Source organism: Sceloporus occidentalis, unplaced genomic scaffold (genome assembly GCF_023333645.1).
Source record: "Sceloporus occidentalis isolate IW3139 unplaced genomic scaffold, rSceOcc1.0.p SCAF_3, whole genome shotgun sequence".
In the NCBI taxonomy this organism is placed as follows: domain Eukaryota; kingdom Metazoa; phylum Chordata; class Lepidosauria; order Squamata; family Phrynosomatidae; genus Sceloporus; species Sceloporus occidentalis.
Window position 1 is genome coordinate 221043170 of NW_028316983.1, and position 17302 is coordinate 221060471.

Below are 17302 nucleotides of genomic sequence, written 5' to 3' on the forward strand. Positions count from 1 at the left end.
GAGTTTGATGGTTTATAAATGCTGAGTTTGATGGTTTAGAAATATTACCTATGAATATCTTATACAGTGGGCCTTCCCCTTACGCGGGGGGTCTGTTCTGGATCCCCCTGCGTAAGGGGAAATCTGTGTATGCTTGCCTCCCATTGGAAACAGTGGGGCATGTACATGTGGCGGCGTGCACGCCATTGTTTTTCTCGCCATGCAGCTTCCGCGTAAGCTGGAAGCCGCGTATAGTGCACCCACATATGGCGTAGACATACTGTACTGGTTTTTTTTCAAAGAAAGAAACTGCAGCTTAAATGTCTACCTCAATATTTGTAATTGAAAAATGGCATAACCTAAATTAAATTATTACTCCCAACTAAAGTATGCCTTTTGAATCAGTGAAATTTGAATGAGAATGTGTCAAATTGCCAGTGGGCCTGACTGTATATTGCTAAAACATAAATGCTTGCTTTGCATATAACTATGCCCCTTTCTGCAAAAAAGATGTCAGACAATTCATTCTTATAGTACCCAAATAAGAGACCAGCTTCTTCTTTATGTGTACTGCAACTATCTTATAGAATTATTTGCCTTCCAGCATGGTTTGTTCATTAAAGCTGTGTGCCCAGACTGTTGAATGTGGCCTCAGTTTGGTTGTTTGATTCATCCAGGATGGAATTCTATAGTGTGGGCAAGCTGGTTTACACACACACACTTTTTCTTACATGATTCTTTTGAGTTGAATGTGAAGTTTGCTTGCTCTTTCCACATCAAGCAGTGTGTTATTTAATAAAGTACTTAGCACTCACCACATTCTTAGCATCTGTAGCTAAAAGCTTAGCTTTCCAAAACAATTGTCTGAGATATCTCACTGGGTGGCCACAGATGGAGAAGGGGAATTGAAAGCTTACATATATCCTCAAAGCACTGGCTTGTGGAGAACACAAGGCCTGCCTGTATGTATATATCAGATGTCACTGTCATCTTCTAAAATATAATGAAATCCTTCATGGGGGAAAAGAAATGTTGGAGACCATAGAATACAAATTTAATTTCTGAAGTACATGTTCAGTTCATTTCTCTGCAGTATAACAAACAAACAGTAGAAAGACAAGCACACACTAGTGCACAGACACAATATTTTGGTGCATGAAATATACTGATGTCATACATACTCTAGCTATAATAATTACAGACTTTTCACTGGTCAGTACTAAACATGGTTTGCCTTCCAGTTAAACAGATTGGGTTGAATTTTGAGTTTTATTCCTTAAATGGAAGAGTTTCCATCCATGGAAGTGACCCTGCTATTTCCACTTCCACTCACACTGTTCCACAGATTCCTGAGTCTCTGAATCATTTGTTCAGGTGTGAAAGTGGCTGTGGAGGGAAAAAGGAAATCAGCACAAGTTGCTCTCTCTCTTAGGTGGATGGGACTGCCCAAAGATGAAATTCCACCAAGGATATGCTTCCTCCATTTGAACATTAATTAGGATCAAAGTCATTGTTATTAGCTACCTTTTTTGTGTTACAAAGTAAGGATGGTGCATCAGCTCCCAGGCTACTAGAATATCATGAAAAGTCAGACTTCATAGGCTAACTGCATATGATGCATATTGATATTTATCTATTTACTCTGATACAAAGAGCTTTTGTTGTTGTTGTTGTTTTGTGCCTCCAAGTTGTTTCTCACTTATAGCAACAAGGCAAACCTATCATGGGTTTTTGCTGCATGACAAAATCAACATGCTGTTATTGACATAGGGAAAAATGAGTAAGAAATGTAGGGAGCTAAACCAACTAAACTCAAATAATTTATATATATTTTAGTAGTAACAGTCCAGATTTGCCTCATCCTTACCAACAAGTTATTTGACTCCTTCCTCCATAATTCAGTGGCTGATAACTTGCTCAGTGCTGGCCACACTGGTTGTTTGTGTATATGAATTAGAGTCAGTCTTCAAATAATATATTACTTTTGTCTAGTCCTTGTTACTTTACTTGCACCCACTGAATAAGTAAAGTTGCTCTGCTCAAAAGTCATTTTGCTGATACTTAGGCATTTGAAATAACCAGTTTGCATATCTGTCTCTATACATATGCATACATATAACCCATATATTGTTGTTTTTTCTCATGTCAATTGCAGATTGTAAGACAAACAAGGAAGATACTTTGGTATTTAAAATTGGTTCTGTATCAATGGCTCCGCAGGCTGACAACCCTCTTGGTAGAGTTGTGCTGAGGAAAGATATTTATCAGTAAGTATATGTTTATATATATAATATAAACTTAACTATATAAATGAAATCTTTGGGAGAAGACAGTTTCATGAAGTCTGATACCCATAGTTGAGCGATTGGGATTGTATTAGTTTGTCCCCACTTGCTGTGTACACATTCAGTATTTCTGTAGGGGCCTACATGCATACTGCCCAGTGTACAAAGTCTGTATCTTCATAATGTGGAAAACAAAAAAATCAAGGTGTATATATGATCTAATTTGAACCATGTTCATTTGACTCTTTGCAAATATGCTCTTTTACAAACAATAAGGGGTGAAAGAGACTGCCCCTGAAAAAGTTGAGTGGCTACCATGGCAACTTCATACCATGGCCCCACTCTGACTTTTCTGCTGCTGCCATAACTTTGCAGCATTCCTGCAGTGTGTGCCGTATTTATTTGTTTATTTCATTTAAATGCTGCACCACTGGAGTGCTGCAAAGCTGCCCACTGTTTGGGCGGGTGGCATGATGCAGGCTTAGGGGTGGTGTCAGAGCGGGCAGCTTCTAAAGGCCATGCTCAGATGCTACCCCCATGCTGACGCAAAGGGGCAGTCTATTTCACCCCTAAGTTCAACATATGAAAGACTTGCATGTCATGGGCAGAATTCTGATCCTTTTATCAGTGACATAGTTTTTCTGTCTTCGTAGTGTTGGTATGAAAGTGAGCCATATAACTTGGATCTTGGTAAAAATATGTTGGTTGATTTTTATTTATTTAATTTTCGTGCCCATACACTTCATTCAAATGTCCACACTAAGTATTTGTGAATCATAAACTAAATATTCATCATGTTGTTGCATTACTAGGAACATGCTCTGAATGACTTTCCCTTGCCTGTAAAAATTCAGTTAAGAAATACTCTTTTTTTTTTTTTTCAAATTTCATTCCTCTCAGTAGCTACATAGTGTGAAAGTGATTTTCATAATGCTAAATGGTTAGCAGACACTCAAAATGCTGGACTGCTGATGTCATGTGGATCAAAGCTGTGAAAGAAAGCAAACTTCTAAGACAAAGTTTCACAGTAAACACATTTTTGTATGAATGTCGTGCTCTGGATTGTGTCACTGACTTTGCACAAACCACAGTAATCATGTGGAGGGAGAAAAACTGGAGAACATATGTAATCAACATGATAAAAATAATATATGATCCTTAGTAGATTTGGCACTGCTGAGAAACATGAAAGCAGAGTTGCAAATAATACCAAGTGAGAAAAGTCACAGAAATACAGATGAACAAGTGTATGCTTCCTGTTGGTCTGTTTCTCAGATGTGGCAATATTTCTTTCTTCTTTCGTTCTTTTTTTTTAAGTATACTTCAATAGAAATAACTTGCAAACATCAAAATCTTTTCCCAGCAGTAAAACATTTTACAGCTTTAAAAATGACAGGTTTTACTTTCAATCAAGCATAAGAATTTCTACAACGGTATATGCTTTCTGTAACTTTCCTATTTTGCTCTGAAGAGGGAGGAGAAAGGTTTTTATATATTGTATGTTTAAAGGAAGATTTGCCTTTCAATCCCATATCAAAACAGTGAAATGTATTATTTGAAGTGGTTTCATGGACCTGCATCAGCAACAGGTAGATAAAAATCAGGAATGTGTTTCTAGAGTATGCAATGGTGGAGTGTGCAATGTCTTAAAAAAATTAAGAATAGATAAAATTACACAGTAGAATAGTTTTCTGGCCTGCCAACACATTAAAAAAATATAAGTAATTGACATAGCACCAAGAACTTGGGAGAGAGGGAATGCAGACAAAAATTGAATAGGTTGGACATTTCACAACTTAAAACTGTTTTTTGAGCACACAGCAAAAAAGTACAGTATGGGGGTGAGTATAAATATATTTGGAAAAAAGTACAAAGTGAAATAGCCTTATATATTCATGATACATTTCATCAGAAATGTTATAGAAAATTGGTATTTTCAGTGCAAAAATTAACTTGTGTGAAAGCTATAACATCTGAAGCTGCCTTAATGCTGGCATTATTGCATGAAATCTTAAAACCTTCCTGTAATTGGATTGGAACTTCACGTAATAGTTGCCATTAACCCATGCAGTTAAGCAATCCAAATTTGATACAGCAATCAGAGCCCATTGCATCTGAAATAGGAGCAGGCCTTAGGGAATCAGATTCTTAACTGAGGCTCGGTACAGATGGGCAGGAAGCGCCGTAACTGGGCGAAAACTAGGGTTCGGGAGCACGCAGCAACCACACGCTCCCAAAACTTAGGGTATGGCAGTGGCGCCATCATGGCGGCCTCCACACAGGGGCCGCCATTATGGTGCAGTGTCCACGTCGCAGACAGGAAGTGGTATCATGGCGGCACCCCTTCCTGTTTATGACACTGCAAAAAAGAAGCTGCTCTAGGCAGCTTCTTTTTGCCAGTGCGTTAGTTCCGCACGGTGTGGCTGCTGCGGCACCAACAAATGTGCTGAGCCCCTGTGTGTACAATGGGCTGTTGGTATCCCCTGGGGTTTGGTTCCTGGACTTCCTAAGGATAGCAAGATTGGTGGATGCTCAAGCCCTACTGAATACAACGGTGCAGTAAAGTGATGTCCCTTAAATAAAATGGCAAAATCAAGGTTTGGTTTTGGGAATTTATATTATATTTTTTGGAATATCTTTAATCTGTGGATGGTTGAATCCATGAATAAAGAATCCTTGGATACAGAGGGCCAAGTGTAATTGAAACAGGACTGAAAATGTGGCATTTAGAAAGATATCCTATTATATAGCCATTTTTGAATGTGAGCAGTTGTGATGTACAGAGTGAGTTTTGTCAGCCTCTAAATAGATTTCGATTTCATGGCTATTCCCATGAGACACTTTGGAAACACCATTACACCAAAGCTTTGTCACTAATCTGTAGCAGGATGACTTTATGCTCTGTTATAGGATAGTCCCTTATTTGGAAGGTTTCCAGTCTAAGACCAGTTCAAGTGTAACAACCACTATGATGGGAGAGCATGGGATCTGGGAGTTTCCAATCTACAGCAGCTGGATAGTAGACTAATTAGTCATGTAGGCCATCTAGTCACAGCCTTCCCCACTATGATGAGATGTGATGTATTTTTATTTAAAGTATTGTAATTATTTCTACAATTCCATTTATGGCACAAAAGTATCACATTCACATCCCATGCAAATCTGTGCTTTTTCATGGAGAGTCAGTATAGAGTAGTGATTTGAGTGTTGGACTATGACTCTGGAGAACATGGTTTGAATCTCTGCTTGGCCATGGAAACCTGAGTGACCTTGGGCAAGTCACATTCTCTCAACCTTAGAGAAAGGCAAAGGCAAAACCCCTTCTGATGAGCATTGAAACCCTTCCTAAAAGCAGAGGGAGGGTGAACTGATCATAGCTTTGAGAGGCGCGCTTCTCACAGTCTGAAAGAAAAATAAGAGAAAGTCCTCTCCCACATGTGACTATCAGGAGAACTCCAGGTGAAGATATTCTCATGCTTCGGCACAAAGTAAGATAGAGGACTTTGCTCTATAAAGTAGGACTCGGGGTTACCCTGTTTACCATTGTTGGAATTGTCTTGGTGCTGCAAGATTTTGTACATATTTCACTGTGGCTACCTTTCATGAAGTCTGCTATCAGCTAAACATTCCTCTTTAAACCATAGCAATAAAATACCCTGGTGTTCATTTCACCTGTGGTGCAATGTCTTTATATTTGGTCCGTGAGCATGCAATTGCATTTCCATTTACATGTAAACAACATTGCATGTAGGCAAATTGTTGACTTTCCACAAAATATCTGTCCTGTATGTATTTCCTGCTGATTTCAAAAATATGTTTTTGAATAGTCATTTCAAGGATACTTTGCTGCCATATATGTTTAAAATTGACATATAAAAGCCTTGGTTGTGGTAAGCAGTGTTACTGTAAAATTGAGAAAGCTTCACAAAGCTTACTGTTACCCCCCCCCCCCCTTCTTATTAATGGTATGTGAGTAAATATAATTTACATTGTGTTTGGTTTCAACAGATGTTGTGTTTGTTTGGAAAGTATTTTCCAGTAATATCTGAAACAGATTATTTTCTCTCTTTTAATTATGGTGGAATTTTAAGTTGAACATAATGTGAAGACTATGCTTCTGTTACTAAGAGAACCATATCCTGGTTGTAATGAGACATTTGTTAACTTCTGTATACAGCTTGTGGTTCATTCCATAAATATCTGTGGCTTCTCTGATGTCCTTCACAAGGTTTATCTCTGACAAATGTTTACCGCAGCTCTTGAAGTGCTTTGTGAGAATGGGTGTGGGTCTTTCTTTCTTTCTTTCTTTCTTTCTTTCTTTGCTCATTCTTTCCTTTTTCAATTTGTTCCATAAAATGTTTGCACATTTCATAGCTAGCCATCTTCACTTTTGTTGCAATTTATCTTATTATATTTTAAAATAAGATAAATTGCAACAAAAGTGAAGATGGCTAGCTATGAAATGTGCAAAAATTTTAACATTTACAGTCTGTTGATTTCAGTAGCCTTGAATTGATTTAATGAGGAATAAACTCCTTGTAGCATTCAGTATGCAAGTTGTATCTGCTATTGTGACACAAGATTTCCACCATTTTTCTGTCATTTTCTGGGTAGAATTTACACAGTAGTAAAAAGTGTCCATGTATGGTTTTGTGGCATTTCAATATTAATCATGCATGCATCCATTGTGAGTGCAGCATAGTAAATATATGAACTGCTGATTATAAAGGATTGTGAAGTTTTAATCCATACTCATGTATTTTCCCATCACTTGTGCCTTGTACAAAATATGGTGGATTTATTATACATTCTTTATGTATATTATTTTTATCTTCTCCAACGAAGAAAAGCAAGCAAAGTTAACCTTTCAGCATGTAATTCTTAGACTTCGGTATATTTTGGTAATTTGGAACAGTGTCACTGTAAGCCAGAGTTGACTTGGAGGCACATAACAACAGCAAAGCAATAATGAGGTAATAATCATACCACAGGCAAATGTGTATATGTATAAAGAACAAACAAAACATATTTATACAGTAGTTACATTCAGACAGTTCCCTGAAGCATAGTTCGGAGTATTAGAAGCTAAGCATCGTTGAACATCTGCCTTGTACCTTCCTTTATGTCACATGCAAGGGAAGATAAGAAGCTTCTCCTTGTAGTTAATAGCAAACCAGCAAGTACATTTGTCCCAATGCAACAAATGGTAACTTTCTTAAACCATATTTTGCCCACAAACTGGAATTCCAAATCATGTAAGACACTAGAAGCAGAAGATTCTACATTATTCTTTTTGTATGTGCATGAAAGGGGAACAGAGGCTAATTTCATCTTCAGGAGAAATGGAGAAAAACATATATTCACAATACTGTTGCTGATTATAAAGACATCACTTAAAATAAGCTTTTTTGGTTTAAACTGTATTTTAAATTAATCTCTTTGGGTCACTTTAGACATTATAAATTACTTTTATAGAAGAAAAACCATAAAAATTCCAATTTTCATGCGTCTCTTCTATTGCAAACACACCTGCTGAAAAATGCCACTATGGCATCTCAGTTTATATGCACTCACAGCAAATACTCACGTTCAATTGTTACATGTGGCAAAAGGCACAGTTTTTCATGTATCTCCTGAATATTAGAACAGAGTAATGGAAATTAATATACTCACCTTTCTTGTTTGTGGAGAGCCTCTTGAGTGAATTTTCATTTCATAAGTCAGTGAGCTAAGAGAACAACCTGTTTTGGGGGACACTTCAAACTATCTTATCGTATAAGAATTAATTAACTGTTTCTTTACATAACATCTTTTTCTGTTCATTACTGTCCTATCATTTTGTGATTACATATTCTTGATGAATGGTTTCAAAACTGTTTGCAGAAGTCCTTAATTTATGGTTTTAGGAATTTGCCTTAGCCTTAGCTATTGACATCACTGCTGAACATAGCTTGTTGCTGAAATAAATCAGTAGGGCTGTGCATATTACTCCCCCCCCCCTCCAGTGTGGGACCCAATTTGGCAATTTGGATTGAATACTGGTGAAGTCTAGCTGGATTCAGACAGTTCAACCTGATCCAGACTCCAATATTCAGAATTCTTGAATCTCCAGTCCTCCCATTGATTTGCACTAATCCAACCTAAAATGAATATAATTTCCCCTTTTCACACATCTTCACATAGTGTGGAGACTGCCCCATTATAAATCAAGTGCAGCCATGCAAAATTTCAAATAGATAATGTCATGCCCCCCCTCCCCCAAAAGTGGGGGATCTTTAAAGCTGTTGATAGCTTATTCTTATTCACAGCTAATTTGTGTAGCTTTTGCCTTGGCACTGTCTCCAAATATCTTGTAGAACTTTCCAGTCACACAAGAGTATTCCCAAGCTTTACAGTGGATAAACAGTACCAAAATAGCAAAAGCAGCTATGCGGCAGTAAGTAATGAGCTTCAGGCTCTGGTAATGCATTGCAAAGGCTAGGAGGCAGAGAGAAAAAAAACATCTTGAGTCAAGATGGCAAGCAAGCAAGCATCAGCCAGTTAAGCCTGTTAAAGTTTTCACTAGTGATCAGACATAATCACAATAAAAGTGAAAAAAATCATCACCACAAACAACAGATTTTGAGAAGAGTGTATATTTTCTTTTTAGGTCTTGTTTTGTAAAGCCATGTTTGTTATTTTTCTTTAACTGTATATTTTGTTGGTGTTGTTACAATTGGGAAGCCCCAGCAAAGTGTATACCTTAAGAAGCTGCAAGATGCAGTAACACAGTTGGACTTATCCCCTGATAAGAGACTGAAACTAAAATTTCAAGGAGAGTAGCAAGATTATGAAATTATGAAGCTGCAAAGACTCCTTCTAGGTTGAAATTAAATTTGGTGCCATGTTTTATTTATTTGAGTTTACCTGCAAAGTTTATCTATTTGAAGACAGCGCTGGGAGTGTCATGCTAGGAGAACTGAGAGTTGGAATCCCATGTTTCTTGTCAAAGAAGAGGAATTGTGCCCTCCCCCTTTCATGCTACTATAGCATGGAGTTGGTTTTAGAGCCTTCCATCACCAACCTTGAAAATGCCTGAAAATCATTCTAGAGTGGTAGACCTCTTTTAAAAGGAAGGAAGCATGGAGAATCAGGATGCAAATATATATCAGGATACATCTATAACAACACACAATCTCTCCCTAAAAGCATGGTGTTTAGAAAATGCTCGTGAGATTTTTACACTAGAGGGAAGCTAGCAATATCCACCAGAAAAATCCAACTTTGTCCCAAAGTTCAAAACCCCTCCCTGTTATATCCCCTAGTTGTTTTCTTTATATAATAAGAGGATTGGAAAAAATACCTTTCTTCCTTTTTTGATTCAAAGCAGAATGTAACTATTTGGCATCCAAAGCATTCTGGATTTCTGGGTATCTCTTCTTCTCTGAGACTAAATTGGTCCAGTCCAACCCAGTAACAGAGCTCGCCTAGGCTGGGCTGGATTGAGTTGATGCACACCATCATTCAAAATTCAGACGAATCACAGGCACAGCCTTATAAGCAGTTATCCATTACATCTGCAAAAGTCAATTGATGTGAATGCCAACATGCACAACAATGTAAAAATGATATACCTTGTGAATTAGGTATTTCACAACCAAGACAGACTCTATAATTTAAGGGTGAATGACTTGATATGAATAATCCTTAGTGACAAATTAGGGCTGCTCTCCTTTGGTAATGTGAAGAAGTACAGCTGGCATAAAACCAGTATTCAAACATTTCTTTGATACTGATGTTTAACTGATTTAATATGGTTTTGCATTTGACTTTGGCAGTCACAAAAGCAATGGTCCACTTTGTGGCTTCCTGCAGCAGGATATAGGAATATATTGGCTTTCATCGCCAAAATCTAGCTTAACAATACTATTGGACATGCCTGAATACTATACTGTGTGCTATTTTCCTCCATTTTAACTATTCAGGTTTTAGAATTTTGTTTCCAGTATGCTTTCCAATTTCTCTTGAACACTGGTGTGTGTTTGTAGCTCTATTTACCAGTAAAAAGCATTTTTGTGTTGAGTATGTAGATAGATTCTTTTCCCCCTGTTGATCAGAGTCTCTGTTATACTTTGGACAGCTATATGTTTAAAGCTTGGGGTATAGTTCTATGCACTTTTTATCAATTTCTAACTGAACCAGTTTCTAACTGAATTTTATACTTGGGTCCACTTGAAACCAGTGCACATCTGAGCATGCCATCCTGTGCACTGCACCACAGTTTTCTCACCCAATCCACTCAGGGCTCTGTATGTTTCTAGAGCAATTTTCCCCATAAATATGCTGAATCAGATGGGGAAACATGCATAAATGTATGCTGCCTGCATGGATTCCTCTTCCTGATTATGCTTCTGAATCTATGCACATACAGGCCATTTAGTAAACTGAAATCCTGTCTATAGCTTGTTCAGTAAGAAGAGCACAGAGCCAAATGTGATACCATTGCTTTCTTGGCCTTGCTCAAAAGTCATGACATGCTCTCAGACCTATGATCTGTAAGACATTTAAATAACTATATTAGTAACAAGCATATTTACATATAAAACTTCTGTGTTTCAGATTATATGACAGTACATGTGGCTATAGGAATGGTCAGGAATATTTATTTACTCATTCATTCATAATTAAATATGTAATTTCAGAGAGGGGGGGGGGTTACTGTATATACTCAACTATAAGTTGACCTAATGTATAAGTCAAAGACAGGTTTTGTGGCCAAAATTATGAATTTTGATATAATCTGTGGATAACTCAAGTGTAAAACTGAGAGGAATGTAACAAAGGATGTAAAGAATGAAGCAAATGCCAGAGAGCTTACAAAATCCCTGCAGGCAAAATTGTTTGTGCGCACCCTAAACACTACCTGATGAAGAGGGAACTATAAATGCTATTTTCCTACCCAGGCATTCAAAAAGGCCAAAACAGGAGAGAGTAGAGCTGCTTCTTTAGGTGCTCCTGGGATGGACTAAGCTCTCACCGTTTTACATTTGACTTCAGGAAGGGGATGGTTCCCTTTTTTGATAAGAGTAAAAGTACAGTACTTACATTGAGGCATGATAAGCAACTTAAATTCTCCTCATTGACCTCTCCTCATTGATCAAGCAGATAGTATAAAGTCCATCATCATTATATCCATATTGGAGGAGATGAGTCTGTGACTTATCCTGCAAAGTAGCCCAGCATTGCTATTTTCATCTTGCTCTAGTATGTTGGGATGCGTTATGACAAACACTATAGCATTGCCCAATGTTGTTGGATTTCTTTGGGCAATGACTTATTTTAGCGAAATGCATGGATGGTGTTTTAAGGTTATTTGTAGCAACAGGACATTTCATTAAAGGATAAAGGAACATTACCTAGGGTGAAGGGTATCAGTGAGTATTAGCTACAGGTGGAAAAGCATATTTTGGAAAAACCAGGTATACTTACTGGGCAACAATAGAGAAATAAACTTAGTATAGATTTTGCAAAGACTGGCTCTGTCTCTTGTGGTAGACCTAATGTATGGGCTACCCCATCTACTGCAAATGGTGGATGTCTTCACCTTAACTATCATAGCTTTATTTATATATATATATATATATATATATATATATATGGCAGCTCACAAAAATGACACTTGTATAGTTAAAAACTGAAATTCTTTTATTTTAAGCTGAACAAAAAAGTGACATATATCAAAGTGAAAAGTAAAATAAACAGTCCATACTCCTCTTGCAGACCCAACCTGATTCAGCATAGTCATTTCTCATTTTCCTACTAAAACCTCCAATACTATGCTGCTTTTTCACTGTATTTAAAAACACATTGTCTAGTTGATTGATTAAAAAGGAACACATTTTAACTGTCAGAAGGTTGCTAGTCAGTGCAACTGTTAATTGAGGCAATATTGCAGCCTTATATTACGGTGAACGTTTTACAGACTGAGTGCCCAAACTGCAACTCAGACTCCCACCTATTTATTGCAAAGTGCCACGTCCCTCTGGCTTTCTAGTAAGAAACTCTGGCACACTCTGTGCTAGAGCAACAGCATGTGTGCCCACAGAGAGGGCCCTGATTGCCACCTCTGGCACGCATGCCATGGGTTTGCCACCACTGGAATATGCAGTTGAGGTATTAATAAACTGAGAACACTTAGTTGAACTCTTAAAACAATCCAGAATAATGTTATGTTTTAGGCTCCTGCAGAATATGATATGGATGTTAGCCTTTCTAGTGTATCTTTTTTTAAAAAAAAACCTATCTCAAGTAAAAGACATTTGTGTTGTCCCAGCAGTCCTTCAAATCACCATCAAATAAACAAAATGTAATATGAATAGTTAACATATTCAACTGTAGACGCAGTGAAATGTAATATTTCTAAGTGTGGCCTAGTTATCAATAACAGCAAATTTGAATCTGAAAGCTCTCAAGAAAGTTAAGCATTTAAAAATACTAAAAGGACCAAGCCTATAATAATTTAGGTAGGAAATCTTATGATGTCTCAAAATTCTAAATAAGATTTAAACATCTGTGTTATCTTCCTAGATAGCCTTACATAAAAGTTGTGCTAAAATTAACTTGAGGAAAATGTCTTAACATTCCTTTTCTGTTATTGTTAGTTTGTCTGAAATATTTACTATCACAAAGTAATGCTGAAGACAGTAGGTAGAATTTCACATTCATTGTAATCTAATTTGCACTCAATTTAATATTGGAATGCTATGTATGCCACTTCAAAGGCTGCTTTTGACATGCATGGGTTTCAGCAGATAAAATAATAAAAATGTGAATCCATAAGACATCTGGCTTCTCTCCCCCCCCCCCCCCCCAATATAAGTTATGTAGCATCAAAGATAGATGCTGCCATGTGCCTTATAAAAGTGATAACTGAATAATCGACCCATATGAAGTACATTTTTTCATTATGTGTAAGCAATGTAATAATATATTCAAACAGTAGAGATACAATATACACCAGTAATTGTATATTGTACATTGCTATTATCACCATTATCACACCCATTTCCTAGTCTGGGACTTATTAGTACACAGACAGACAGGCTGACAGACAGACACAGACACACACACACACATATACACACACAGTAGATATCATGTGCTCAACTTCTGAAAAAATAATGCATCTGAGGAACTAAACTTTAGTCTACAAAAGCTCATGCAGCCAACTTCTTTCTTTTAGTTGGGCTCAAAGGTGCTACAATATCTCTCAAAAAATATTGTCATGCTTATTAGAGGATTTTCCGTGTATGGATTTGCTAAACTGACACAGTGAAAAAGACCTTCTGTCTCCATGTCAGCTCATCAAACACATTATGGATGTTCCGTCTTTCTTCTCACATAAAAATAAGTACCATAAAGTAAACATGAAGCTTATGTTCAGTGAAACTCAACCTCAGTACTTCCAGGTGAATATATACAACACCTGATAAGGCTGAGGTATTATACCACTAAACAAACAGAACCTGAAGCAACCTCAGTGAATATCTGCTATGACTAGATTGAAATTGTAGCAGAACTAGAAGGACACTGTTTGCCTCAGTTTAGCAGTAAGCCAAATATTTATGTAATGTTTCAGAAAGGCAAATCTTAGTGTCCTGTTTCAGGCAAGCAGTGTTGCATTCTGAATTAAAATTATTTCACCCATTTTAAAAAAAAACCAGTAAAAAATGTGTTGCACTCTTACGTCTGGTTTTAGCAACAATTATTTCTTATTACTGCTAACCTCCCTCCCTGTTCTCCCTCCTGTCTGAGTCTATTTAGAAAAATTATGCTCTTCTTGAAACTAGTGAAAAAGTTCTCTCATCCAAACATATCACCTTCTTTTAGAATTATGCATATGTATCATTTCCACAGCTATCAAATCAACATTTAGAATACACTCTGTAGGCTGTTGAGTGTTTAAAAAGTAAATCAATGTTAGACTGCCCAAGCATTTTAAAAATTAAATTATGCACTTAACCACTCATTTGCTTTCACTTTAACTTTTTTTGTTGAGCGTTTAAACAAGACACTGGTGCCTGTTTTTCAAAATTACCAGGCAGATTATATAAATTTACACAGAGAAAAGTTAAACATTTCCAGAGTCATTTTTCACACACACACACACACACACACACCTGCTAATATATTGTACAGTTGTTATACTTTACCCTTTTCACCCAATTGTGCTCCAGATATAAGTCTAGAAGACAACTGCAGTGGAAAACAATCTTCTGCTTATTTATGGTAAACTACTGTACAGGGAGTTTTTTGGAACAAAGTGCTACTTTTAAATGTCTGGTCACCTCCCGGGATATGTAGTGCATTTCCTGCCACTAGGATAAGAGGAAGGAAGCAAAGGCCAACACATTTGATGTGTGGTCTACTGTAATTCCTTTCATGTGTTCAGTGGCTTTTTTATGATCCTTGTACTACAATCAGTTCTGACCATTCTGTGGTCCATTTCATTACAGCTGACCTTCCTGAATGAAAAACAAATTCACATTATAGTGGTATTCACCTGCCACCATAATAATGATGGGGTTAACATTTTTCCCTCAGGCAGATTGCTTAGCTAAGTTTTAAAGATAATTTCTTTTAGGGAATGCATACTAAACAAAGAAGCATCCAATAATATGAAACCAGCTATACAGTAAAATCTAATATTTTAATGAAGAATTAAAATGTAAATCAGGGGTCGGCAACCTACGGGCCGGATCCAGCCCGCCGAGGCCTTTCTACCGGCCCCTGCGCAGTCCTTCCGCCGATTGCCCCTGTTTGGCAGCAGGAGGAGGGAGGAAGAGCAGGAGGAGGCAGCAGGAGGAGGAAGAGGAGATGGGGCAGCAGGAGGAGGAAGAGGAGGGAGGACGAGCAGGAGGAGGCAGCAGAAGGAGGAAGAGGAGATGGGGGCAGCAGGAGGAGGAAGAGGAGGGAGGAAGAGCAGGAGGAAGAAGAGGAGAAGGTGGTGAGTGGCCAGTGGCCACATGGTTTGTTTGTTTGTTTGTTTTTGCATTCTTTTTAATTGCTAATAAGTCTCCCTGCTTTGACAATGATAGTGTGACGATGATGACGATGATGATGATATAAGCCAGCTTGAGAGGCATGGAGGCACTGTTTCTGAAGCCAAGAGAGTGTCACCTTCCAAAGTGTGTTTTGTGTGCTTTTAATGTTAACAAGTCTCTCTTGCTTTGACAATGATAGTGTGGTGATGGTGATGATGAGTCAGCTTGAGAGGCATGCAACTACTGTTTCAGAAGCTGAGAGAGTGTCACCTTGCAAAGTGTGTTTTGTGTGCTTTTAATGTTAACAAGTCTCCCTTGCTTTGACAATGATAGTGTGGTGATGGTGATGATGAGTCAGCTTGAGAGGCATGCAACTACTGTTTCAGAAGCTGAGAGAGTGTCACCTTGCAAAGTGTGTTTTGTGTGCTTTTAATGCTAACAAGTCTCCCTTGCTTTGACAATGATAGTGTGGTGGTGGTGGTGGTGGTGGTGGTGGTGGTGGTGATGATGATGATATGAGTCAGCTTGAGAGGCATGCACGCACTGTTTCTGAAGCCAAGAGAGTGTAACTTTCCAAAGTGCCTTTTCTGTGTGTTTTTGGTTCTTTAATGGTGATATTGATATCAGAAAGCCTCTGAGGCAAGGCCAATGTAAATTGCTGTGATTTTTACAAACTCATGCGCAGTGAAGAAAAAACAAAGTCCCTTGACCAAGTACACACTTCTGAGAAGTACACTTGGTCCAAGAACTGTGAAACCACCTTGACATGTTCAATATGCATAGCCATGTTAAACCATGCTAACCCAAGGGGTTTGGTTATGGAATAAGCCTCTGAAATATGCAAGAGGCCATGTTAAGTAAAGCCATGTGAAATGCACAACTGTGCTGTTGTGTGTGTTTTGGAATGCAGGTTGGGGGTGTTTGTCCAGAAAGGGACTGAGGAGGAGAGGGCGGGCACACGCCTCCTCCTCCTTGCAGGGCTTTGGTGGAGGATCCGCCCCCAGAGGGTGGCTCCGCCCCTGGAGGGTGGAAGCTCTGCCCCCAGCATGCAGCCCCACCCCGGAGGGTGGAAGCTCCACCCCCCGGCTTCGGCCCCCCGACTTGTCTGAGGGACAGCAACCCGGCCCCCGGCTCCAAAAGGTTGCCTACCCCTGATGTAAATCCTCAAAGATTTACATTGAAATAACTTAAAATCTAGAAACTGTGCATAATTGAGTCTTCTTAATTTGCTTCTTACAGTACAGCACAGCACACTACCTTTTTGGAAACTACCTATGTCAAGGTTATTGCAAGATCTCAGCCATAGTATATATACAATGGGCTCTTGGTATCTACTGAGTTTAGTTCTAAAATGCCCTGTCGATAACAAAATCCATGGATTCTTAAGTCTCATTATATACAGTGTAAAGATCTAGCTGTGTTAGTCTTGAAAATCAGTAGGCAAAGTGATATTTCAGCACCATTGAGACTAACGTAAAGAGAGAAGTTGACAGCATGAGCTTTTGTAAACTTCCAAATGCATCTGAAGAAGCATTATCAAGTCTACAAAAGATCATGCTATCAATGTCTATCTTTCAGTTAGTCTCAGAGGTGCTGCAAGAGCCCTTTGCTTATACAGTGGTGTAGTAAAAAGATGTACCTTATAAAAATGGCAGAATCGAGTTTTGCTTTTTTTTGAATTATTTTGTTGGGAGGTTCAAGATGTGGATAGTTGTATCTGATGATGTAGAATCCATTGATGAGGATGGACAACTATATCAGCCCATGATGCAGATCAGTTCCTACTATAGGATGTAGTTGGATGGCTGCAGAAAAGACAATTTGTGTGGCAAATATGTACATGCACATACTGACACACACACACGCACACACACACCTGCTTGCCACATGGACCAGCTGACATGTCAACTCATGTTCTTTTGAATTCATTTTCATATGAATCGATGCCATAACTGTGTCATGAGAAGTGGCTTGGGTTTAATATGGCAATAAAGAGAATTGTTGTCTCTGTAAATA

General features: G+C 38.2%; 1 protein-coding gene across 3 annotated transcripts in view; it reads left to right on the top strand.

Moving 5' to 3' along the window:
* Window positions 1-17302, top strand: part of VPS13B (vacuolar protein sorting 13 homolog B) — a 472964-nt gene that overhangs the window by 267997 nt on the left and 187665 nt on the right. For all 3 annotated transcript variants that reach the window (XM_089517705.1, XM_089517703.1, XM_089517704.1), the window contains exon 30: window positions 2135-2246. In XM_089517705.1, the coding sequence (XP_089373831.1) occupies window positions 2135-2246 (112 nt within the window). The remainder of the gene's footprint in view (window positions 1-2134; window positions 2247-17302) is intronic.